At 43.6% G+C, this 25,246-nt stretch overlaps 1 protein-coding gene across 1 annotated transcript in view; it reads right to left on the bottom strand.

Moving 5' to 3' along the window:
• Positions 1–278: 278 nt before the first annotated feature.
• GRAP2 (GRB2 related adaptor protein 2) overlaps positions 279–25,246 on the bottom strand; it is a 152,868-nt gene continuing 127,900 nt past the window's right edge. Inside the window, exons 4-6 of the mRNA XM_075286885.1 lie at positions 18,809–18,928; positions 4,393–4,564; positions 279–506 (exon numbers count right to left, since the gene is read on the bottom strand). Of these exons, the coding sequence (XP_075142986.1) occupies positions 309–506; positions 4,393–4,564; positions 18,809–18,928 (490 nt within the window). The 3' untranslated portion in view covers positions 279–308. The remainder of the gene's footprint in view (positions 507–4,392; positions 4,565–18,808; positions 18,929–25,246) is intronic.

Raw genomic sequence — 25,246 nt, 5'->3', positions numbered from 1 at the left:
TATTTATACCTCAAACACCCCCAAAATTGAGCAGTGTGCCAAGCACAGTACACAGCAGTCGCAAAGACATATCTTAAATATCAAAACCTTTAATTCTACAGAATATAGCAGAGAAATAGTAACATGTAAGAAAGAACAGATATAGTAAACACGGGCCCCCGCCCCAATAAATACTGCGTGTTACTATAGACTGAAAGTGGGTGTCTTAAAAGGATGCGTCTGCAAAGTTGGTAAACCAGTGGAAAACAGAGTGTTGGAAATTCTAGAATGGAGGGAGGGATGTTTCAGTCTTTATTTGCTTCTTGCTGTCATCGGTCAAAGCTTGTCACATAGTTAGATGGGAGGAGCCCTGTCTTGTGACCCAGCTTTCCCAGCCACCAGGAATCATTAATGACTTCCACCACTTCAATGATGTCATTGGTTTGGAAACTAAGTTCATCAGGCTCTAAGGCTTTGAAGTCGTAGAGAGCTTTTACCAGCCGAGGTCTTCTTGGTAGTGGTGACGCCTGGTAAATAGAGAAAAGCATTGTTATAGGAACTGTATCAATGAAAAATTTAACGGGCCCTAATGTGTCATAACATGGGGCCACCAGGCGCCCAATCATATTCCACCTTTACATTTTTCAAAGTAGTTTTGCAATGAAAGAAGCAATGTGATTGGATACTATGGCATAACTACCAACTGTCCTGGAGTGTCTGGGAGTCTCCTAAAAATGGGTAAACCTCCCAAGTCCTGAATGAGTAGCCATATCTCCAGGACTTGGCAGAATGCTCCTGCTTCCTCCGGCCTCTCTGACATTTTACATGTGACATGGGCGCCTTTGCCAGTCACATCCTAAAAGTACCTAGCATATCCAGGTAACAAAAAGGAACACAATTCAGCAGTAGCAGTACATTTGGTATTCATGTATTTTACTCATGTGATGAGAAAACCAATATGGCGGCACCTTCTACTGTCACGTTTGCATATCATACAGGTAAAGTTTTGAGGTGCAAATACTTGGGCATTACCTATGTATAATATACTGGTAAACGTTTAAAATGCCATTGAATGGTCTTTGCTGCCCTCTACTGGTGTTATGTGTCATATTACAGCCAAACCATACTTCATTATTTTTAGATTTTTAGAACAAAATTGTAAATAAAAAAAAATAAAAAAAGATATGAATGGGTGTATTCTACCCTAAAAGTATATATATAAGTATATATGATGTCACTTACATCAAACCTATTGCTCCTTGAAGAGTCCGGGACCAGAGACAAGAGTGAACAGGGAAGCGGAAAGGTGAGTAATAAGGTTTGTTTTTTTCTTTGATTATATACAGTGGGGGACATGAAACTGTGGGGGCAACCTGTGGAGTTGGGGACATACTTGTGGGGGAAAACTGTGGGGGGACATGGCACTGAGGGGGGCAAAGAATAGGGGCCATACTGTGGGGGCCCATGTTTCTGGTAGGGCAACCAGGAGGGAGACATGATACTGTGGGGGCAACATGAAGGGAATACGACACTGTGGGGGACATACTGTAGGGGCAACCTGGGGAACATGGTACTGTGGGGGCAACCTGAGGTGGACATGACAATGTTAGGGCAACTTGGGGACGTGCATGACAATGTGGAGGCAACCAAGGGGTGGGGGATATGAATCTGTGAGGGGGACATGAAAATGTGGAGGCAATCTAGAAGGGGACATTTTCAGGGGCTTTATTGGGCCACAATGTGGGGGCCATTGAGGGGACATTAGAATTTGTGCAGGTCTGGTATTTCTAGGTGGTGATGATGGGAGAAGCCCACTTATGAAACACTTATTTAAAAAACGGCCCTGCTATAGAGGCAGACAGCATTGGAAATGCCCCAAAATTCTGGCATAATTTGCAGTAAAAAAATGGCAAGATGCTTTATACTCAGCGACACCAAATAAGGTGCTACCTATTATTTATTCCGACAAGTAGTGGCTAATAGTTTACTCACCAATCCCTTCTCCTGTTCGGTTGGGTCTCCACTTCTTCCTCTAGAGGGCGCTGCAGCGTTGTTGTTCTGGAGACAGAAGCCAGAGGCCAGATGCTGCAGGATTGGGAATCAGTGATTATTCCATTAGGTAGCAGGCTATATTTTAATAGTCAATAGTCAAACTTGTGTGGCACCAGGAGAGGTGAGTAAATACAACAAACAGTCATACTCACCTCTCCTGGAACTTCCAGCCTTCCCCACAGCAATCACTTCAGGCCTCTTCCAGCCTGCATCATGTGCCTCAGGGTATCTGCTGAGGCCTGTGATTGGGCATCAGCAGTCATGTGGGGCGCGCTGGCTGTCATGATGTCAGGATGCTTGGCTCACTCCATGTGACTGCTATATGTCTTTGTTAACTTTTGGGAAATATTGAATCTAAGACTAACATTACTGTAGGTTGGCAAAAAAGGGGGCAGTATACTGTGTCGTAGCCCAAAAAAAAGAAGGCAGTATATTGTGTGGAAACCTAAAAAGGGATGGTATGCTGTGTGGAATCAGTAAAGGTAACAATATACTGTGGGGGTCAGTAAAAGGGGCAGTATACTGTAAGGGAACGTGTAAAGAGGGCAATGTACTGTGTCAGGGTCAGTAAAAGGAGTTTTATACTGCACAAATAGAGGGGCATGGCCTGCAGTTTTAATTAGGGGGCCCCTATCATGGACCCAAAGATCACCATGTCAGATATTTTTTTGGGGGGAAGTTATGTATTTCTATAGGTCTCTTGAGGCAGCAGAGAGGTTCACCCCTGTTTGTATCTCAGCTTTTGTGTTTTAGATACTTTCTAACAGTTTCTGCACCTTGCCTGACAAGTGGGCAGGGCTTACCAAAAAGTTTAATATGCAACGCGGGTGCCAAAAACTGGGCCACAAATGTGTCAGTATTTTGGCATATTTTTTGGCTGAAACTGACCCACAGTAACTAATAGGTGGTGTCAGGTTAGACTAGACCACGGGTCGGCAACCTCAGACATGCGTGCCAAGAGTGGCATGCAAGCTATATTTGCCTGGCACAGCAGATCATGCCGGGAGGAAGCAAGTAAACTCCAGCAAGGGTTAATTCTACTGACAATGTCCACACAGGGAACGAGCAAGACGACAATATGTGATCAGGGAAGGACAAAACTAATTAATAAATCATCGGCCCCTGATCTGACACAGTGATGGTAATCTTTAAATAATTTGTCAGATCGCTTGCGTGTTCCCTGCTTTACCAGACTCAATGGAGTTAACCCTTGCTGGATTTTACTTGCTTCTTCCCAGTCTGTATACAGCTACAGCAGATAAGTGATTTTAATTTTTTTTATTTTTTTTAAATTTTTTTATTGGTATGGGTATTCTGTAAAGTATGGAGGGAATGGCAACAGTGAAAGAAGGTGATCTCAACTCCTGGCTATACCAGCCTTATGTAAAGCCTAGTCCCCCTTCTTTCCTTACACAGGACTGAGCAGCCTTCACTTCTTCATTTTTCCATAGCACTGCTGCATCCCCTTCATTTCATACACATGTAATGGACAAAGAGGGTGCAGTAGTGCTGTGAAGGAGATGGAGAGGTGCAAAGCATCATAGGAATCCGTGTCATATTACCACACAAAAAAGTGAAGCATGTCACACTAGTTTTTAATTATTTTTTTTTAAAAACAATAACGGATGCTTTTGATAGCGCCACTAGGTTAGCTTTACTGGGCTGATGTACTGACGCTCTGTATTACAGCTTAAGATCGGTTGCAGACAACCGTGGCTGTGTTCAGTGTGCTATCTGTGTGTTTCATGGATAGCAAACTGACCCATTCATTTCAATGGCCCTGTACACACGACTGTGAATTTCACGGTCCCATGTGCAAGCCAACAGTCTGGATTGCAAAATATAGAACAGGTTCTATTCCTGTCCTATTTTGTGGCCTTTGCATCCATGGCTCCTATTCTTTTAATGAAAGGAAACATGAGAGCACAGCCTGTGCACGGGTGGCACACGGGGGGAGATCCCCGTGTCCCCCCCCTTTGCCGCCCGTGCACGGCATTCACAGGTGGCCGATTGCAGCATGGTCGTATGCAACAAGCCTAAAGTCCCATTATATAACTTCCATTTAGGAAACCTTCCAATTATTGCACGACGCACTGAACACCTCGTCTTTGATTTTATTTTTTAATTTGGCATGCTGTACAAAAGACGGTTGCCTACCCCTGGAATAGACATTGGAGCCGTGCAGCATTTGTAGACTCCGCCATGTACTTGAGCCTTATGACAAGCACATACAGTATATTAGTAATAAGAACGTATGACATCACATCACTGCCTTATAATATAGTCAGAAGCTATAGTGTAATACATATCTTCTATTTTTATCTTGCTATCTAGCTGTGCAGAGCAGCCTGTGTGTTTTACCTGTGGTTGGGCAGAGCCTTCTTCCTGAAGAAAGACTTGAGTCTGTCGAGATACGGAGACGCTTTTGTAATATTCAACTAGCTTGTTGAGTGACTTGAATTTTTCTGACCATAAACTGTAATTTCCTGACTTGTCTCTTATGACTTTGAAGTGCTGCACATCTTCCTCATGTCTGTAGAAAAATACAACCAGAAAATACAATCCATTGAGTAATATAATAATATTTCTGCATAAAAATAATCCTAAACAGCTATTTTAGCCTCCAGTTGCATATATATAGTTATATATAGTTGCATATATAGGGTAGCCAATATAGGAAGGATTGTTTTATGCTCAGAGATGTATCTGTAAGGGTATGTTCACACTGAAAATGTGATGTTCTGCCTTGGGCATTTTTTCCACATTCATTTCAATAGGATTTCAAAGTGGAATCCACCTGAAGATAGGAAAAGACGCTTTTTTTTTCTTGTACTAGCTGACAAAATGTATTAGGCGGGCCGAGCCCCACCAGAAGGAAATGCTACGGGAAAACAGTAAGGGAAAACTCTGCGAACTTTCTGGCCAAAGAAAGACAGATGAGTTTCTGCCGCGGTTTTTCCCGCAGTGCTTTTTTGCTGAAGGATGTTCAGTGGAGCCTTAGCCTTAATGTCTTTGGTGGGAATGAATGGGAGGGAGATTAGAAACATTTTGAAGCAGATTTTTTTAAAGATAACCTCCAGGGGTGAACCCAACTTCTCTGCTGCCTGAGGCGACCTATAGAAACGCACCTACTCCCCCACAAAAATACTTGACCCAATGATCTTGCAATCTTTGCTTCCATGATGGAGCTTCCCTAAAGAAAATTGTAGCCCACAGCCCTCCACTCCTCTTATTTGGCACAGTATACTACCCTCTTTACTGGCCCCCACATTGTATTCCCCCCTTTATTGGCCTCACACAGTAAATTGCCTCCATTAGTAGTCCCAACACACTATAACACCTCCTTTACTGGTCTCCACACAGTATATGGTCCCTTTACTTACTCCTACACAGTATATTACCCCGTTTTTGGCCCCTTTAGGGTGCATTCACACTGAGTAAACGCTAGCTTATTCTGAACGTAAAACACGTTCAGAATAAGCGGCGTCTAAAGCAGCTCCATTCATTTCTATGGGAGCGGGGATACGAGCGCTCCCCATAGAAATGAATGGGCTGCTTCTTTCACTCCGTGCAGTCCCATTGAAGTGAATGGGGAGTGCCGGCGTGTACGCTCCGGCATGAGCAGAGCTTGCCGTATACGCCGGCACTCCCCATTCACTTCAATGGGACTGCACGGAGTGAAAGAAGCAGCCCATTCATTTCTATGGGGAGCGCTCGTATCCCCGCTCCCATAGAAATGAATGGAGCTGCTTTAGACGCCGCTTATTCTGAACGTGTTTTACGTTCAGAATAAGCTAGCGTTTACTCAGTGTGAATGCACCCTTACAGTGATATGTCAGTCTTCGATGTGCCCCCAATTTCTCCAAAAATTATGGGCTTATCAGAACCTGAACTTTTGGGGTTCATCATCCGCGATACACTATTGTACTCTGGGGTCTTCTCAGACTCTAGAGTGTATTAAGGTGAGGCTCAGGGAAAGTGAGGTAAAATAATAAACACTTAAGGCTGAGGCCCCACGTTGCAGAAACACAGCTTCTTTTGTTGTAGATTTTGTTGCAGTTTTTTTTTTTTTTTTTTTTTACCAAAGTCAGGGGTGGATTAAACAGAAGGTAGAGGTATAACAGATGCCTATATATTTCTCATTCCTTTTGTAGCCACCTCTAGGTTTGGCTCAAAAAAATGCAGCAAAATCTGCAACAAAAGAATCGGTGTTTCTGCAACGTGGGGCCTCAGCCTTATACTCCATGGGCATCTTTCTGGCACCCTGCAGCATATGACGTGCTCCCCAGGCTGCCGTCTGATGTCACGTGCTGCAGCTGGTCACCAATCACATGCCTTATTAGTGACCCGAGGGTGCATGATGTCAGACACAGGCCAGAAGAGGCCTGAAGAGGATGCCAGGGGACTCCCAGGAGAGGTGAGTATAACTGTTATTTTTACTCACCTCCAGGTTCTGTTGCGTCTGGCCTCTGCTTAGGCCAAACTGAATAGGAACGGGGATTGGTGAGTAAAATATTGGCTGCTACCTATTAGTTTCTAAGAAGCAGTGGATGATATTTTACTCACCAATCCATGCTCCTGTTCAGTTAAATAAAAAAAATGCTGCCCCTCAGTTTGTATCAAAAGGTGCTATTGCCTCAGGTCGCCTCATGGCAGGTACAGCCCTGGTAACCATCCAGAAAACTCAGTGAGAACAGACCCATTGATTTTTTTTTTTTAAAATCATACATTTAACATCTACACTGGGAATGCTGCCAACACACTGTATACCTTGAACATCTGTATTGATTTTCATGGGGTGGAAAAAGGTCCACTTGGCCTCAGTTTGGCTGGTATATTAGTAGAGAAAGGATTGCCTAGCATAACAACACTGGGGTGGATTTATGAAATTCTGTACCCGGCGGAGGGCACAACTCATATTATACAAGAGATTTTCTTCCCTAATTATACTTATAGCGCCACTGTTTCTATTGGTATACTTGTCATTATGCAATTTTCAAAAAACGTGGGTGATCTGTGGGTGACAGGTGCCCCGGGTCACCGATGAGGCCCAATCTGAGGTGCGTCAATGTCTCATGTGGCGCAAGCCAATATCACAACACTTTGACGTGAGACCTAAAGAGGATGCTGAGGAACTGCCGGACACTCATGAGAGAGTGAGGTGAGTATAAGTGTTTGTTATTTGTACCCTGGGCCTCCACTTATTATACTATGGGGTCTGAGAAGACCCCAGAGTATAATAGTGTTTTTGGTAGACCTGAAACTTTTGGAAAATTCTGTTTGAATTTGGTTCTAACCACATCAGTTCTCTTATCCCTAGACATAACCTGGGAGCCAAACCAGTATTGGTGAACCTTAGTATTAACTCATTAAGTGCAGACAGACAGTGTGTACAGAGAGTACATTTGTGTATGAGGAATCAAGTAGGTAGCAGTAGCAGTGAATACGGTAGCTAATACGGTGTATGGCGCATAGTCTGTGTGATCTTTCTTCAGCTTGCAACATGAGAACATGAGTGAAAGTTGAAAACACAACTGGATAAATGTACAGAATATTTCTCTTCTTACATGTTTCTTACATATTTCTCTTCTTAGACTATCTGCTGGACAAATGCTACAACCCGCAGGATGATGTCTAATATTAATTACTTTGATCACTTTAGATACTATGTTTAGCACATGAAGTTCCTGCAGTTACCACCAGATGTCTCTCTCTCACAGCAAATAAAATTTGGCCAGTAAAACTAATTTTATATTTTGAGCATTATCATTATTCATCCTTCATGAACACAGCCCTGTGATGCATCATGACCCTGTCTCGTTCTATGAACCAGAATTGGAGATTGATCTGGCAAGGTCACTAGCTTAGGAAGTAGGAGAGTGTTCATTAACTCCTACAGGGCATTGCCAATATAGAATGCTTTCAGATGCCTTAGCAAGCACTCAGATGAACTGGACAGCAATTCTAATTCACTTTGCTTTACAATTCTGAATCCTCTGAGTCTACCCCAAACCAGATAAATATCCATCAGGAATGGCCTTGAAACAGGTCAGAGATTGGGATGTCAGATGATGTAGCTTTTAACAATATAATATCCATTAGTAAAAAAAAGATATCTTGTTATCTATCTATCTATCTATCTATCTATCTATCTATCATCCTTTATAAAATATATAACTATATATGCTCAAGTGTCCCATCTCAAAGTTTATCTCACAGCATTGCGCTTGGTCTGGCTAACTTGTAGAAAGAGGCTCTTAGACATGACGAGGGAATTGACGTCGTTGATAAGCGGAGGGAATAGACTGATCAGTCCGGGTAATAGCTAGCTCTGTCTCACTTTGTGGATCCTTCTACTTTTCCAACCTTCTCCTCCAAGCAACTCCAGTAAGGTGTGGAACCTGTTAAATTTATACATTTGTTTCCATGCTGTCTGAGGTTTATGGTATGTATACGATGCCCTAATAGTAAAGGACTTCCCTAAAAATGTTATGCACAGGGTGTAACTTGAAGGGGCGCAGAGGATGTGGTCGTACTTGTGCCCAGAAGTCATAGGGGGCCTAGGATGTGCCTCTTCTCAGTATGAAGAGACCAGTACTATAAATACATTATAGTTGGGGGGTAAGGTACAGATTTTGCATTGGGTCCCAGAAATGTCATGGTACGCCTCTGTTCATGCAGTTGTACAGTGGCATATTAAACTATATAAGGGTTTACACTGTATTTACATCTGCGGTCGTGTGTCCTTTGCTCTGATCTGTCAGGGGATCAGAACAATAGACACATAGACCACTACAATTATGGACATCATAGTGCTGGATGGACCCCATTGACTACAACCCAACTTTAGTGTTAATTAAAAAAGTTCTGAATTTATTATTTAGAAAATCAGCTCAAGGGTTCACTTAGACTCCAGGAGATTCGGGGCCTGTGTGATGGCTGCAATTCCTGGTCCAAGTCCATCTCATTTGATGCTTTGAGTTCCCAATCTTTCACACTTCTACTGTCTTATACACAAAGCAGTATTTGAGTATGGGATGGTAGACCCATGGTAGTTTGGGAATTTTCAACATTCAACAAAGCCAGCTGTGAGTTCAGTTCAGGCAAGGCGTAGTTGTTCTAGGAAAGGCGACCATCAGATGGATCTTTTACAAGTGTCTGAGATGAGTAATAGAATGGATGAACTGTGTCATGCCTGTCAGTCTAGTTACCTGTCAGCTACACTGCCTACCAACAAGTCTACCAATGGGGTTGATATTCATCTGCAGCAACCAGCGAGTCTGTTTTACTTCTTCAGACCTTTAGCTCGAGTTAGTGAATTAGTAAAAGCTGAGAAAGAAATGCTAAGTCCAAACTTATGTGATTTTGTGGCAGTGGCATAATTTTTTTTATGATTCTGGTGAAGAGACTGGCACATGGTTCCTATGTAAGATTGTGGCCATAAGAATTCCAGTGTTGTATATGCTGTTAGCTGGGATGTAGATTTAGATTACCTGTAGCCACGCTGTCCTGGAAGAGCTGATCTGCAGAGGTCCTGGCTGTTGTATCATCACAGATGTAATATTGATGTCGTATTCTAAGGACAGGCCATCAATATTAGAAAGATGGATAAATCCTTTAAAGGCATCCTATCATTCAGATGGAATTCTTTGTGACTAACATGTCAGAATAGCCTTAAGAAAGGCTATTCTTCTCCTACCTTTAGATGTCTTCTCCACGCGGCCGTTCCGTAGAAATCCCAGTTTTTGCCAGTATGCAAATGAGTTCTATCGCCTCCATCTTCTTCAGGAACGTCCTCTTCACGCGTTTTCTGCCGTCGCAGGCGGTGAAACTTGTAGGCCTTGGGCAGAGCCTACTGCACATGCCCGTAGCCACAAGAAAAATGGCCGCTTACACAGTATATACCTACACACTCATAGATATACATTCATATATACTCACACATATATATATACTTAAATGAATGTATGAATACTATATATACTCATATATATCCATACACTCACACGTACACATTATTATAACACATATACATTTATATACATCCATATACCATATATAAGCCATATATATATATATATATATATATACACACACTTATATGAATGTATGAATACTATATCTACTCACATATATACATACACCTTATTATAGCATACTGTATATACTCACACATACCTGTATCCATCATACAGTACTCACACAGTATACAAGTCACATACTTTACCCCCTAAGTACTATCATAATGATATGTGTATGGTAGTGGTGCATGATAGACATCCTGATAGTACTTAAGGGTTAAACAAATGAACACATATACATATTAAATATTACATTTTACCAAAAAGAGAAAAAAATATACTCACATTTGAAGCAGATAGTGCAGCATCGCAGCAGACTCCTCTCTGTCCCCACACGGTCCGATGTAAGCAATGACTCACTGCTGGGAGGGGGGAAGTCCGGGCTGCACAGAGAGTTGTACATAAGAGGGAAGCGATAGGTAAAGCTGCAGCTGCTGCCCCTGGTGTCCACTCGATGTATACTTTCTCTATATTAATAGGGAAAGTAAGCCACCTGCAGGAGGCCCCTGTGTGTAAGTTTCAGGGCCCAGGGAAATTGCCAGCAGCCGGCCATCTTTAATTAATACAGTGCTGCCGGCAGGCTGGGGCCTCCGAGTTTACCGGCCCCTGTTACCTCTATCAGTCCTCAGTTTGTCAATGCAAATGCATTGTTAGGGATTCGACCTGGCCCCTGACATCCCGATCAGGCCCCTGGCCAATGCATCTGCATTGACAAACTTAGTGCTGATAGTCAAGGCTCGGGGCCCACCGGGGGATTCACTGGTTCCCCGGTGGGCCAGATCGACCCTGACTGTATATTGCTAGATGTAGTAGTTTCTAAAAAGGGAGTGGTGACTTGAGATGGCTGTTTCTACAGTTATACCATCTAGAACATGAACTATTGCACACAAAGATCACATTCTTAACACTGGTGACATCATTTATTATAGCTATAACTGTGATCTTGGTAGCATATGAAGGAATCTCAGCTTTCATATGACACCAGAACCACTGTTTTAGGTGGTATACATCTGGAGATACAGCTATTGGAATTGATCCCACCCTCTTTGGCAACTGCTACATTTGTACAGGCTGGCATTACAAAGTCTGGCAGATTAATTAAATTGCACCAGATTTCTGACGTGATTTGCACCAAAAACCTGGCATACATGCTTTATAGCTAATTTTCTAAGCATTTTAGGCACTTTCTACTCACTTAGCACTATTGACAGGTGGGGCTTATTGTGTAACACCGTCAAAATTCTGATGTATTCTTTGTCTAAGCCAGCTAATAAGTGTTATAAAGTTACAGTAGACAGTTCGGACAACATTACACTGTTTAAAAAACCTGATACAGTTTAGGACTGTGTGGTCTATATTTACATGGGCTGAAAGTTAGACAATATTAGTTTGTCTACGCCACTGTGTGCATGACTAACTTTTCCAGTTAGAGCCTGTTTTTTTGCTAAAAGGAAGTAAAATAGATTCATGTAAGTAAATAGCAAGCTATTCAAGTAAGTAGCAAGAATGTTCACCATATCCTCTCGACATAATGAAAAAAAGATAGAATGAGGTACCAAAATTAGTATATCAGGCACCAAAACTTACAGCACTTATTGCTCAGGAATGGTGGGAGTTAAAGAAAAAATTCCAACTGTGCCAGAATCAGTGGAGTGTGCCTCTTAATTGATGTAAAGCGCTGGACTTTTTGGAACTGGCGATAGTCCTCTTAAAAGGGGGTTAATGGCAAGAGAACAAGTATTCTTGAATGTGGCACTCCTCATGGCATAACAAGGATCAATGATCAAGTAGAAGTGTTGATAAGAAGTGGGATCCCAATGGTTTGACTTATATCTCAGTCTACAGATTACCAAGAGTAATCATTCAATCCAGCAGGGCAGGACAAGGTCCGCTAGGCCTCCTACCCATAATGCTGAAATTTCTATAACTCAAGCAGGTCACCAGGCAATCCTTGACCCATATTCATACTATACTTATACATATTGTGACACAATGGTTGTTAAATTATATAGTCTGTTATTCTGGAACATATAGTTCAGCAGCACTGGGAGCATTGTGCCTATGTACGCATCTATATTCCTTACCCCGCACAATTCCCGAGAGTCTGAGAGTTGTTATTGGGGCTTATGTCTGACAGTTGCCCACGCGTTCCAGAATGTGAGGATCACAAGAAGATCTCTTTATAATGAGAAGAGAAGCTGCCTGCCGAGCAGAGCGGAGCAGGGAGGGATTAACCCCTGTGCTGCCAATGGCTTAACTATTTTGGTGTGATTTAGATGTAAGACTCTCGTAAGAGAATTCAAGATGCAATATCATTTATATAGTGCTCGCATAATGTGTATTTGTTTCTGCATTATATTGGGTGTTCACTAGGCCTTGTAAAGCAATGTGATCAAAACCTTCATGGTGAAACTAGATAGTAGATAAATGACAGCAGAGCAGTGACATGAAGAATATACTGTATATATGTCATGCTGCAGGCCTCAAGATTTTCACTTATCATTTATGACAAATTTTACCCTTTCTGAAAATATTCAGATCTATTTCAAGGGGGTTTCATACCATGTGGGAGCTGTAAATGGGATAATACACTATGAGGGAGCAGTAAAAGGGGTATTATACTATGTGGTGGCCAGTAAAGGGGTGGCATACCACGTGAGGGCCAGTAAAGAAAAAAATATACTGTGTAGGGGCCAGTAAAAGGGATGCTATACCATGTGAGGGCCAGTAAAGGAGAAAATATACAGTGCGTGGGGCAGTTTAATGGTCAATAATCTGCGTGGGGGCAGTAAACAGGGAAATAAGCCATTATAATGCGTGGGGAGGGGGGCAATATCTGCAACTATTGATTTCTTGAGGGGCAGGGAGGTAGATAATTGGTGATATCTAATTTCTGTTGGCCCAGATGAAGCCCAGTCAGAAGTTTGCTATGGGCCCGTGTCTTTCCTGGTTATGCTAGTCCTCCTATTTACTGTAGTCATGGAGTGAGGAGAAACAGAGCACTTGTGAACATCACTTGTCCCTTTGTCTTGTGGGAAATTCTCTTTAAATAAGTTTCCCCTGGGTCCAGGCCACCCTATACATAAAACAATAAAAATAAGTCACCAATAGGTCCAGCAGCAATTGTTAAACCACACTGTAGTCATCGGGTGAAGAAGGCACTAACATTTCAGGGTGGTTGTCCCCGAGTATTGTGCAGAGGAGGCCATGCTCCCTTTTTCCTGATGTGACTGCATATCACATATAGATTGACAGAGTGGCCAGCAGATGTTACAACTTTGAGAGATTTGCCACACTTCCATAATTCCAAGTGATCGCCCCTATTTTCAGGAGTGTCCTGGAATTTCCAGGAGACTTAGCAAATATTGGATACAATGTACCTGTTCAAGGTGTCAGGGGACAGAGTAGGTTGTAAACCAGGGGTGGGCAATTAATTTTCCGATTGGGGCCGCATAAGAAATTAAAACTATTCTAGAGGGCTGCGTTGTGGCAAATTTAGCCCCACCTACTTCTATGTTGACTCTGCCCATTCTCAATCATCTCTCCATGTGCCCCCACATAGTATAATCCTCCTACAGTCACCCGTACATTATATGTCCCCACATTATAATGTTCTCTTCCAACTGCCCCACAGTATTAAGTCCCTCTCCTGGTGCCCCAGTTTAAACTGGGGGAAACTAGAGGGGACATGAAACTGGAGCAGCTGGAGGAGGACATTAAACAGTGGGGGGTAGTTGGAGGGGGGCAATAAATTAATGGCAGCTGGAGCAGGACATAAAACTGGGGGCAACTAGAGGGGGACATCAAATTGGAGCAGCTGGAGGGGGACATTAGCAGTAGGGGTAGTTGGAAGGAAACAATAAATTAATGGCAGATAAAGTGGGACATTAGACTAGAGGGAAACATTAAACTCAGGCAGCTGGAAGCAGACATTAAACTGTAGGGGTAGCTGGAGGGTGACATTAAACTGGGGCAACTAGAGGCAGACGGGTCTCCCTCCAGCTACCTGCATGATTTAATGACCCCTCCAGTTGTCCCCAGTTTAATGTCCCCCCAGTTTAAATGCCCCTTCATCTACCCCCATTTTCATGTCCCCCCTCTATTTCTCCCCCAGTTGCATATCCCCCTTCATCTGCCACATTTCATGTCCCCCCTCCATCTCTCCCAGAGTTTCATGTTCCCCTCCATCTCTGCCCCAGTACAACATGCCCCTTCCATCTCTGCACACACACACAGACATACACACAGACACACACACACACTCACTCACACTCACTCACACTCCCCCCCTGCATCTCACATTCCCCTCCCTCCCCTCTCAGTACCTTAGGACACACACCACACACGTCTCCATCTTCTTGCACTGTCCTGCCAGCACTAAGACACGCCCCCTAGTCACATGACATATGATGTCACACACAGGTCCTCTCAGTACAGTAATACAAGTAATCTCTGGATGGCCATCCATGACATGTCCTTGTACCCATTGGTCAGCAGATCCGTAGAGACATTCTTCCAAACGACCTCTGTAGATCCTGCCGGGAGCCCTGGAATCTCCTCCATGGTGTCCTTAGCTCGGATGAGCTTGTGGACGGTCTTTGGCTTCCAGAGCTCGGGTTTGAGCCCCTCCAGTTGGTGCTCCCTCACGAACTGGGTAACGTCTCTGTAGTATCATGGGCTGATCCAGTTGTAGGGGACGGAGCTGTCCCACTTGTCCCACCCCAAGCGTCACCACAAGGGGAGCAGGAACAGGCGGGACATGGCTCTACCCGCTGATCCGTTAGCAGTCCTCAGGGTTCTGCGAACACAATCACACACAAAGGCGGATCTAAGCAGAGTTGGCATGTCAGGCACCCCCTTACCTCCCTTGAGCAGCTCCTTGTACATGATGGTCTGCTTCACCCTGTCCATCTTCGAGCCTCAGATGAAGTGGAACACTGTCCTGGTGATGGTCTTGCAGTGAGGACTTGCAGATGGTGGAAAGAGGAGGCCAAGCCTGTGCGGTGTACTGAAGCACAGGAAGAATCTTGTTCCTCAGGACCAGTGCCATACCCTCCAAAGAGAGTTGTCTGAGGCTCCACAGACCGATCCTCTGGTTGCACTTTGCCAAACGCTCGTTCCAGAATTAATTTTACTGGTGGGCCCAATCACTCTAGTCGGACACTGTGTGGGTCCCACTGGTTCTCCATAAAGGTGGGTCCTCTGCAGTACCCCTGCCAGGTACTGAAGATACTGTCAAGAGATGGTGGCACATGTGGGTCTCTCTCAGCTAGGTGTAGGACTTCCAGGGAGGACTTGCCCTCCGCGCCGTCATGCACGCCCGCAACCTGAGCAAGACGCGCTTCTGCCCTAGATGTCCCCTCAAGGAGGAGACAGCACACCACCTCTTCTGGGAATGCCCGTTTGCTCAGGGTCTGTTGGATGCTCTGGAAGACGAACTTCAGGACTCTGTCCCCAGGAGCAACCTTTCTTACCATTCGGTTTTTTATGGACTGTTCCTGGGAACCCACAGACAGAGCAAGATCCAGGAAGCCTGGCGCCTTATGAACTGTTTTAAGGACGCTATCTGGTTTGCCAGAAACAGGCTTGTTCTCAGGAGGGAACAGGTCACCACTTAGGACTGTTGCAGACTTATCCACAGTCTGCTGCGGGACTACCCCATCTTGGACACCCTGAGAGGCGAAGAGGAAGAAGAGGACTAAAGGACTGTTTCTTCAAATGTTATTTTGAGGTAATGAATTTATTGTGTTTCCCTAGTGTGTGTTGTTGTCTTCAATAAAGCTTCGGGCCTGTGTTCTCCCCCCCCTCCCCACACTTGTTTGAATGTTTTGTTGATGACTATGTATTGCTTAGAAATGTTATAGTATGCTTCCCTCGTGTGTGTTGTACTTCAATAAAGCTTCGGGCCTGTGACTTTTCCCTCCCCCCTCCCTCCACATGCCAGATTGCTAGGTTGTTGTATGCATATATGTTGGGAAGTACGGAAATACTAGTATGGGGCGGGGTGATGTGGGGTGTTGGAGGATCTCTCTTCCCCGCACCTCGCATGAACTCTACATCATGACGTATGGGAGAATGGTTGTAATCGGTGTATTTTGTACGCTGCGTCGCAATACTTATGTACATACTTTTGTTGACGACTGATGACTATGAATAAAGCCATTTTCAATCAAAAATGTGGGGCTCTCTCAGTTAACTTCTATGGGGGTTTCATATACACATTAGTTTTATGTAGCTTCTCATTTTAGATATTATAATAATTTACATTTCCCATAACTTACTGCAATGTTGCTGGAAATCTCTGTAGATTTCACATTGCTGTTGGAACATCTGCTATTTAGTTGCTGAGAGGTCATAAGGGAAACATGTTCTTGGGTACTGAATCTAAGAGCAGGCAAATATTCCAAAATTACTAGATGGGTGGCAACAATGTCAGAAATTACCTACAACTCTAACAATGGTTTAACCCATTAAGAACTATATTCTGCAGATTGTTCTATACTTTTCCATATGGCATGCTTCAACCTGCGGTTTTCCTAACTAGCAGCTTATATGTATGTGTGTACTTGTGTACGTGCACTGGGAACATAGGCAGGAGTCCTTTCCTAATATAAGGTTTGTAAGGGTACAGGACAGTCACACATTATAGATATATAAATTTAGCATGAACCACACCAGGGCACAAAATGTAATCTTGGGTGTGTCAATGACTTTTCAGTGACTTTATTGTTAAATGGGGTTGTCCAGGTTTTTTTTAATGCCCTATCCTCAGGATAGACCTTAAATATATGATCAATAAGGGGCTGACACCAGCCCCATAGAACAGTTATCTCTATGAAGCCACCTCTGGCATCCATCCTGTAAAAAATATGGGCAGAAACAAAGATTCATCCAGTGTATAGTGGCCCGGCGCCTTCACTGCAGCACGGATTCCTACTAACTTCTATCGGAGCTAAGCCTTAGTGAAGATGCCCAGCTGCTAGACAACGGATGGAGCTTTCTGTTTCCTGACCCATATTGTGTACCGGATGGGCATTGAATGATAAACAGTCCGTGGGCCAGGTGTCACCCTTTAATCAATCATATACAGTATATATTCATGGCCTACCTGAAGATAGACCATAAAAAAAATCAGGGTTAACTTTGCCACCTCTGTAGTCTGGTAATTTTTCCAGCAGACAAATGATATTTTCTGACATCATGGTGGTGGTGGTGGGGGGCATAGTTTATTGAAGTTTTTTAAAAGTATTAAAAAAAAATAAAAATAAACTTTATAAATTTGATGGTTTACTTGTAACCTGTGCTATTGGTGATACATGATGTCTTGGATTCTCCAAACTATATATGATGAACTGTAGCAACACCCTTGGATAAGTTTGATATGCACATACAAGGCTAAGATGGATATCACCGAATAACACCGAATATGCTGTTACAGTAGGTTACACTTGTGTTTCAGACCCACAGAATAAAAGTAATGTGTAATTTTTAACTTATGTAAAATAAAATCCATAAGAAAATGAAACAATTGCACCCCATCCATATTTGTTCAAGCTTCCCATTACAATGTTTGGAATACTAAAGGTGCAATTAGGAGGTACAATTTGTCCCACAAAAAACAAGACCTCAGGCTACATTAACATCTGGGCATATAATAATAATAATAATAATAATAATAATAATAATAATAATAATAATAATAATGAAATGACCCAACATAACCAGGATGAGTTTAACTGCAATTATATCACAGTATATAGAAAAGGGATGGCCAGTCCTTCAGAAGGCTCCATAGAACTCACCCAAGGAATGAATAAAAAGGGAGATTCTGGGACCCAGACAGACAAATGCACTTTGACTCACATTTCGCTTTAAGCTTTGCCAGGAGATGAATACCATTTATAATGCAGGCTACCATGCCAAATCGGCATGCATCCCATGTAACATGGAACTCCATGGAGGACTTTATTTATCAATATATATATTACGTTTTGGGTTTGGGCCCTTCCGTCCCTTATTGTTAAAAAGGTATAGGTGGAAAGTCCATTTACCTTGGCATCTTGTGGAATTCCGTCAGCTTAGGTTAATATAACTACACAGGTCCAGGGTTTAATATACTATTACTAGATGAATATATAGTAGCTCTTGGTAGGAATATTGGCATTTTACTGCGTTAATGGTGTTTACATAATTCTTGCATGTATTAGAAATTAAGTAACATTTCCATGTACAGCAGCTATAAAAAGCAACAGAAAATGTCATTAATTGCTTAAAGCGTAAAATCCATGTATTGTGGTTGGGTGAACCTATGCTTGTATACTTGTATACAGTATTGTGCTCTACATATACAGTAATACCCTAATGAATTTGTATGTCTTGGAGAAATCCAATGCTGAATGCTTGACTAGCCATCAGCTATTCCTCCTGATCTCCCCATACACATGCACACTTATTTTAGTCAAATATTCTGAATAATAGCAGGGCAGAGTACATTGCTGCCAGACACCACTGACTTTTCTGTCCTAAGAATGCAAGATTCAACATGGCTGATTCTTTCTCTCCCCGCATAGGCTGAATTAATGTCACCCGGCCATCCCATACACATAATATTGAGATCAATGGGTTCCGTTAACCTCAGTCTAATGTGTAATTTTAGGTCCTTTAAGGAGTTTGATCAGAATATAGCAATAACTTACCTGACAGAGATGGAAAATTCCCCTTTAGATGTCTGGCTGGCACGGATGATGAAATATCCCACTTGCTTGCTCATGAGGATGCTCTCAGCTTCAATACGTGTAAAATTTTCACAATACCAACTGTGTGTCGGAAGGAAAAGATTATTTCTACATATTAGAGATATACATTTATTAATATAATGTTTTCAACGATACAACTTTCAACACAAAGTAGGGCTACGTTCACATCTGCGATGGAGTCTCTGTCACAGTGTCAGATATTTCTGGAAAAAATGCAGTCCTCACAACAACACATGGGCATATAAATAACCAATCCAATGGTTTGGGTAGGGATACAGGGCCGCGGCTGCTTCACGTCACAGGAACGTCAGGGCATAAGTAGAAAGGACCAGCCTAATCCAGCGATTCAGTGAGAGGGAACAGCACTCACCCAGGAATGGATATAAGACTTCTTTATTTTTATAGGACAATACACAATGCGTTTCGGCCTGGTGTGGCCCCTTTTCGAGTGCCAAATATTCTGAGTAGGAAGCTTACTCCACCGGAGAAAAATTATAGCATTGTGGAGAGGGAATGCTTAGCCATTAAGTGCCGTTTCTTTCCTTAGCATGGCACATCCACGTTACAAGGAAGTGATCAGTGTCCAGTGTAGACCCAGTAGATAGTACCTTAAGGACTCTAGGGCCCACTTAATGGCTAAGCATTCCCTCTCCACAATGCTGTAATTTTTCTCCAGTGGAGTAAGCTTCCTACTCAGAATATTTTGCACTTGAAAAAGGGCCACGCCAGGCCTGAAACGCGTTTTGTGTATTGTCCTATAAAAATAAAGAAGTCTTACATCCATTCCTGGGTGAGTGCTGTTTCCTCTCGCCGAATCACTGGATTTGACTGGTCCATTCTACTTTTGTCTGCATTTTCCAGACCTGCCATGGCTTGGCAGAACTGAACTCATTGCCATTGTTATCTACATTGCAGTGAGATCCAGCCCGATTTCATGGTTACTGTCCAGTTGTCACAGCATCCTTTGACCATGGCATTATAGACCCCTGGACTACACAGCATGATAGATCACTGTACTGCAGCCAATTCAGTTCAATTTGCACAATCTGACCCTCAAATGGACCTTATTATTTGGATTGAACATGGCCATGATCAGATGAAGATGCAGCAGATCTGCTGAGATGTTGCGGTGCTGAGTGTGTAGTTAGTGAACTCTTTGTGTATGGCTTTTGTATAGTACTTCTAGTTAATCTACTACATCTCCTGTTCATCCCTCTTTACACATGTGTAGGTTCATTTGTGTCCTATTTGTGAGATATTTGCAATTCCAGTCAATGCATTTTAAGGTGAGTTTTGCAAATGTCGACTAATATGCACAAACAGTAATTTATTAAAAGGCTTTATTCATCCATAATTCACTCAGTGTTAATACGCGGCTCCTAATGATCCATCAAAGTCATTCTGGACAAATCTATGGCTAATTATGCGCATAACAAAGCTAATTTTACTGCCTTACTATTGGAAAGACCTAGAAAATGCCACACATTAGCTGCAATCTTCTTTTAATGTATAATATAGATTTAAATAATGGAATGCGCTATAAAGTTTAGGCCCCTGGCCAGGATTGGCGCTTACATCGGATCTATTTGGAGATGGTCCAGTTGTATTCCCATCCACCATGGCTGGCACGTTCCACCCTGACAAGTTATTAATCAGATGCTTACATGGGACGTTACGTTGTAAGGTTAGTTCCACAGCCAGCAAATTATTCCAGGATCATCAAAAATTTGTACCGTTTTCTCCTATGTAAACGTAATTTTTTATAGGCTAAAGTTTTATTACTTTTTTTTGCTCTCTGTTGGAGATTGAACTTTTTTCTTTTAACACTGAATAGAAAAGCAATTCACATTGGCACAAAGATCAGATATATTTTCTTTAGCTAAACAAAAGAAGAATGTAAGAAAATAAATATTCCATCTTTCTCTGGGCCCTGAATGTACAGTAGGTGTTTGTAAGGACTATAAAGGGGCTGCTGAAGACTGGATATTGATGGCCTATCCTTAAGACCACTATAATGGCGGGTTCACACGATGTCTTTTGGCACGTAATGTGGCACGTAGACACCGCGGGAGCTTTTGCGGGTCGTATACGCTCCCATTGATTTCAATGGGAGCGCAAAATAGCGTCGCGTATACGATCCACGCTCCCATTGAAATCAACGGGAGCGTATACGGCCCGCAAAAGCTCCCGCGGTGTCTACGTGCCACATTACGTGCCAAAAGACATCATGTGAACCCAGCCTAAGATTGGTGTGAGGCTGACACCTCATCAGCACCTCCACTGGTCAGATGTTAAAAGTGCAGTGTATAGAGGAGGAAACAGACAGCTCTATGTACTGTGTAGTGGCTGTTGCAGATGCAATAGTAGATGCCATGTAATTCCAGCTCTGTACACTGTGCTTGAATGTTAGGTGACCCCATTAAAGATAAGACATCAATATCCATACAGCCCTTAAATGATACATTAAAAACTGGCATACAGGTCATAATGGGGGAGATTTATGAAGACTGGAGTATTCATTGCCAGTCTTCATATCCCACACACTAGTTGAGAGTAATCCTCATTTATGATGAAGTGCAAAACCTACAAGCTTGGCATAAGTGCTGATAAACGCTCACACCACACCCCCGTCCATGAAACTTATGCGGTCGGTGCAAGCTGATTTTTATACAAAATCCTTTTGTGCAAAGAAAAAATTGTAACATTTTAATGTCTTGCACGCCAGATAACTGATGTACAAGGTCTAATAAACCTGCCCTAATAAATATAGTCCATTGACTTGAATGGGTGAGTCTTATGGTGGAAAAAATGATGGTAATATACTGAACAAGAACATATTGGGACCCCTGAGTCAGCAGAGGGTCTTTCTACATAGGAACTTCTGCTGTGAATATTGATAAATTTGGCAGTGTTAGTGGCTCTGCCTCATCACACCCCCTTTTTGGGAAAATGGCAAAGAGGGCACACAATTTGTGTAAAAATATTACAACTTTGTATGCCTTTATGTCAGTTTAATGTACCAGTGTTCAATGCGAGTCCTGTCCACTGTGCTCATGTTTGGCTCGTGTGTGAAAAACAATTGTATAAAAGGTTTCTAGGGCTGTATTCACATGTGTCAAATATAACATGACTGTAGCATAATGGTCATATCTCATATATACAGCACAATGCTTATACAATAGCATATGGTTTTTATTTGTGCCACTATATGATTCCTCTCTGTGGCACCATATAGTACACAAACCTTTTTTTCCTTGGAAGCTATGCTTCTTCCTCTGTAATATGGCATCCAAGTACAATCAGGGACATCCAGGCATCCAGTAGAGCCCCTGTTTTGTTTGCCATATTATGTCCGCCAACAAGAGAGTTCCTCCTCACCCCTGAAATGACTAAGATGGTCGTCCAGGCCCTCATAATCTCCCGCCTAGATTACTGCAACACCCTTCTCCATGGACTCCCAGCTAACATCCTCGCCCCCCTCCAGTCAACCTTAAACTGCGCTGCTTGCTTAATCCACCTCACCCCCCCATCTTCATCAGCTGCTCCCCTCTGCCAGTCCCCCCACTGGCTACTCATAGCCCTGCAAATTGAGTTCAAGCTACTAACATTAACAGACAAAGCTATCCGCAACCTGGCCCCTCCATATATCTCCAACCTAATCTCCAGCTACCTGCCCACACGTAACCTCAGATCCTCCAATGACCTCCTACTCCGCTCTGCTCTCATCCGCTCCTTACACAACCGTCTCCAAGATTTCTCCTGTGCATCCCCCATACTCTGGAACTCCTTACTAAGACACATTAGACTGACCCCACAATCACAAGCTTCAAGAAGGCCCTGAAGACTCACCTATTCAGGAAGGCCTACAACCTTCAATCACACTATCACCGCACTGCCATCTGTACAGTCTCCCCCTCTCCTTCTGTCTCTACCCCCTTTCCTCATAGATTGTAAGCCCTCGCGGGCAGGGCCCTCTACCCCACTGTGCCAGTTGGCCACTGTTAGTTTTATATCTACCTGTATATTCTGTGTATTGTATGTAACCCCCAAATGTAAAGCACCATGGAATTAATGGTGCTCTATAAATAAACAATAATAATAATAATAATAATAATAACTCTCCATCACGTTGCCGCCCAAGCTGAAGGGTCTTCAGGACCCATGCAGGACGGACAGCAGGCTGTTTGTGTAGGGCTCCCTCAATTGGATGCTGGAGCTTTTCTTGCAGCCCTAGTACTATATCTATATAGACGAGTAAAGCTGAGGTGCCTGCTCACATCCTGAGTAGAGATGAGCGAACACTAAAATGTTCGAGGTTCGAAATTCGATTCGAACAGCCGCTCAATGTTCGTGTGTTCGAACGGGTTTCGAACCCCATTATAGTCTATGGGGAACAGATACTCGTTAAGGGGGAAACCCAAATCCGTGTCTGGAGGGTCACCAAGTCCACTATGACACCCCAGGAAATGATGCCAACACCTCTGGAATGACACTGGGACAGCAGGGGAAGCATGTCTGGGGGCATCTAACACACCAAAGACCCTCTATTACCCCAACATCACAGCCTAACAACTACACACTTTACACACTCAATACCACCTCTCTGACAGTAGGAAAACACCTTGAAACATGTGTATTTGGCACTTGCAGTGAGGAGAGCTTGTCACCAGCAGTGAATTTGGCCCTTGTAGTAAGTTGAGGTTGGCACCAACATTTGTTTTGAAAATCAGGGTGGATTGAGCCTCTAACCAGCAGAGTTTGGGCAAATTCATGGTGGAGGGAGCCTCTAAACACCCCAGTTTGGGCAAATTCATGGTGGAGGGAGCCTCTAAAAACCCCAGTTTGGACCAATTCATGGTGGAGGGAGCCTCTAACCAGCCCAGTGTGGGCAAATTCATGGTGGAGGGAGCCTCTAAAAAACCCAGTTTGGACCAATTCATGGTGGAGGGAGCCTCTAACCAGCCCAGTTTGGGCAAATTCATGGTGGAGGGAGCCTCTAAAAAACCCAGTTTGGACCAATTCATGGTGGAGGGAGCCTCTAACCAGCCCAGTTTGGGCAAATTCATGGTGGAGGGAGCCTCTAAAAAACCCAGTTTGGACCAATTCATGGTGGAGGGAGCCTCTAACCAGCCCAGTTTGGGCAAATTCATGGTGGAGGGAGCCTCTAAACAGCCCAGTTTGGGCAAATTCATGGTGGAGGGAGCCTCTAAACAGCCCAGTTTGGGCAAATTCATGGTGGAGGGAGCCTCTAACCAGCCCAGTTTGGACCAATTAATGGTGGAGGGAGCCTCTAAACAGCCAAGTTTTGGGAAATTCATGGTGGAGGGAGCCTCTAACCAGCCCAGTTTGGACCAATTCATGGTGGAAGGAGCCTCTAAACAGCCCAGTTTGGGCAAATTCATGGTGGAGGGAGCCTCTAAAAAACCCAGTTTGGACCAATTCATGGTGGAGGGAGCCTCTAACCAGCCCAGTTTGGACCAATTAATGGTGGAGGGAGCCTCTAAACAGCCAAGTTTGGACCAATTCATGGTGGAGGGAGCCTCTAAAACCCCCAGTTTGGACCAATTCATGGTGGAGGGAGCCTCTAACCAGCCCAGTTTGGGCAAATTCATGGTGGAGGGAGCCTCTAACCAGCCCAGTTTGGACCAATTAATGGTGGAGGGAGCCTCTAAACAGCCAAGTTTGGACCAATTCATGGTGGAGGGAGCCTCTAAAAACCCCAGTTTGGACCAATTCATGGTGGAGGGAGCCTCTAACCAGCCCAGTTTGGGCAAATTCATGGTGGAGGGAGCCTCTAAACAGCCCAGTTTGGGCAAATTCATGGTGGAGGGAGCCTCTAAAAACCCCAGTTTGGACCAATTCATGGTGGAGGGAGCCTCTAACCAGCCCAGTTTGGGCAAATTCATGGTGGAGGGAGCCTCTAAACAGCCCAGTTTGGGCAAATTCATGGTGGAGGGAGCCTCTAACCAGCCCAGTTTGGACCAATTAATGGTGGAGGGAGCCGCTAAACAGCCCAGTTTGGACCAATTCATGGTGGAGGGAGCCTCTAAAAACCCCAGTTTGGACCAATTCATGGTGGAGGGAGCCTCTAAAAAACCCAGTTTGGACCAATTCATGGTGGAGGGAGCCTCTAACCAGCCCAGTTTGGACCAATTAATGGTGGAGGGAGCCTCTAAACAGCCAAGTTTGGACCAATTCATGGTGGAGGGAGCCTCTAAAAACCCCAGTTTAGACCAATTCATGGTGGAGGGAGCCTCTAACCAGCCCAGTTTGGGCAAATTCATGGTGGAGGGAGCCTCTAAACAGCCCAGTTTGGGCACATTCATGGTGGAGGGAGCCTCTAACCAGCCCAGTTTGGACCAATTAATGGTGGAGGGA

This window comes from Leptodactylus fuscus, chromosome 9 (genome assembly GCF_031893055.1).
Source record: "Leptodactylus fuscus isolate aLepFus1 chromosome 9, aLepFus1.hap2, whole genome shotgun sequence".
Taxonomy (NCBI): Eukaryota; Metazoa; Chordata; class Amphibia; order Anura; family Leptodactylidae; genus Leptodactylus; species Leptodactylus fuscus.
The sequence above is the reverse complement of the archived record's forward strand: the minus strand, read 5'-3'. Positions and strand labels throughout refer to the sequence as shown.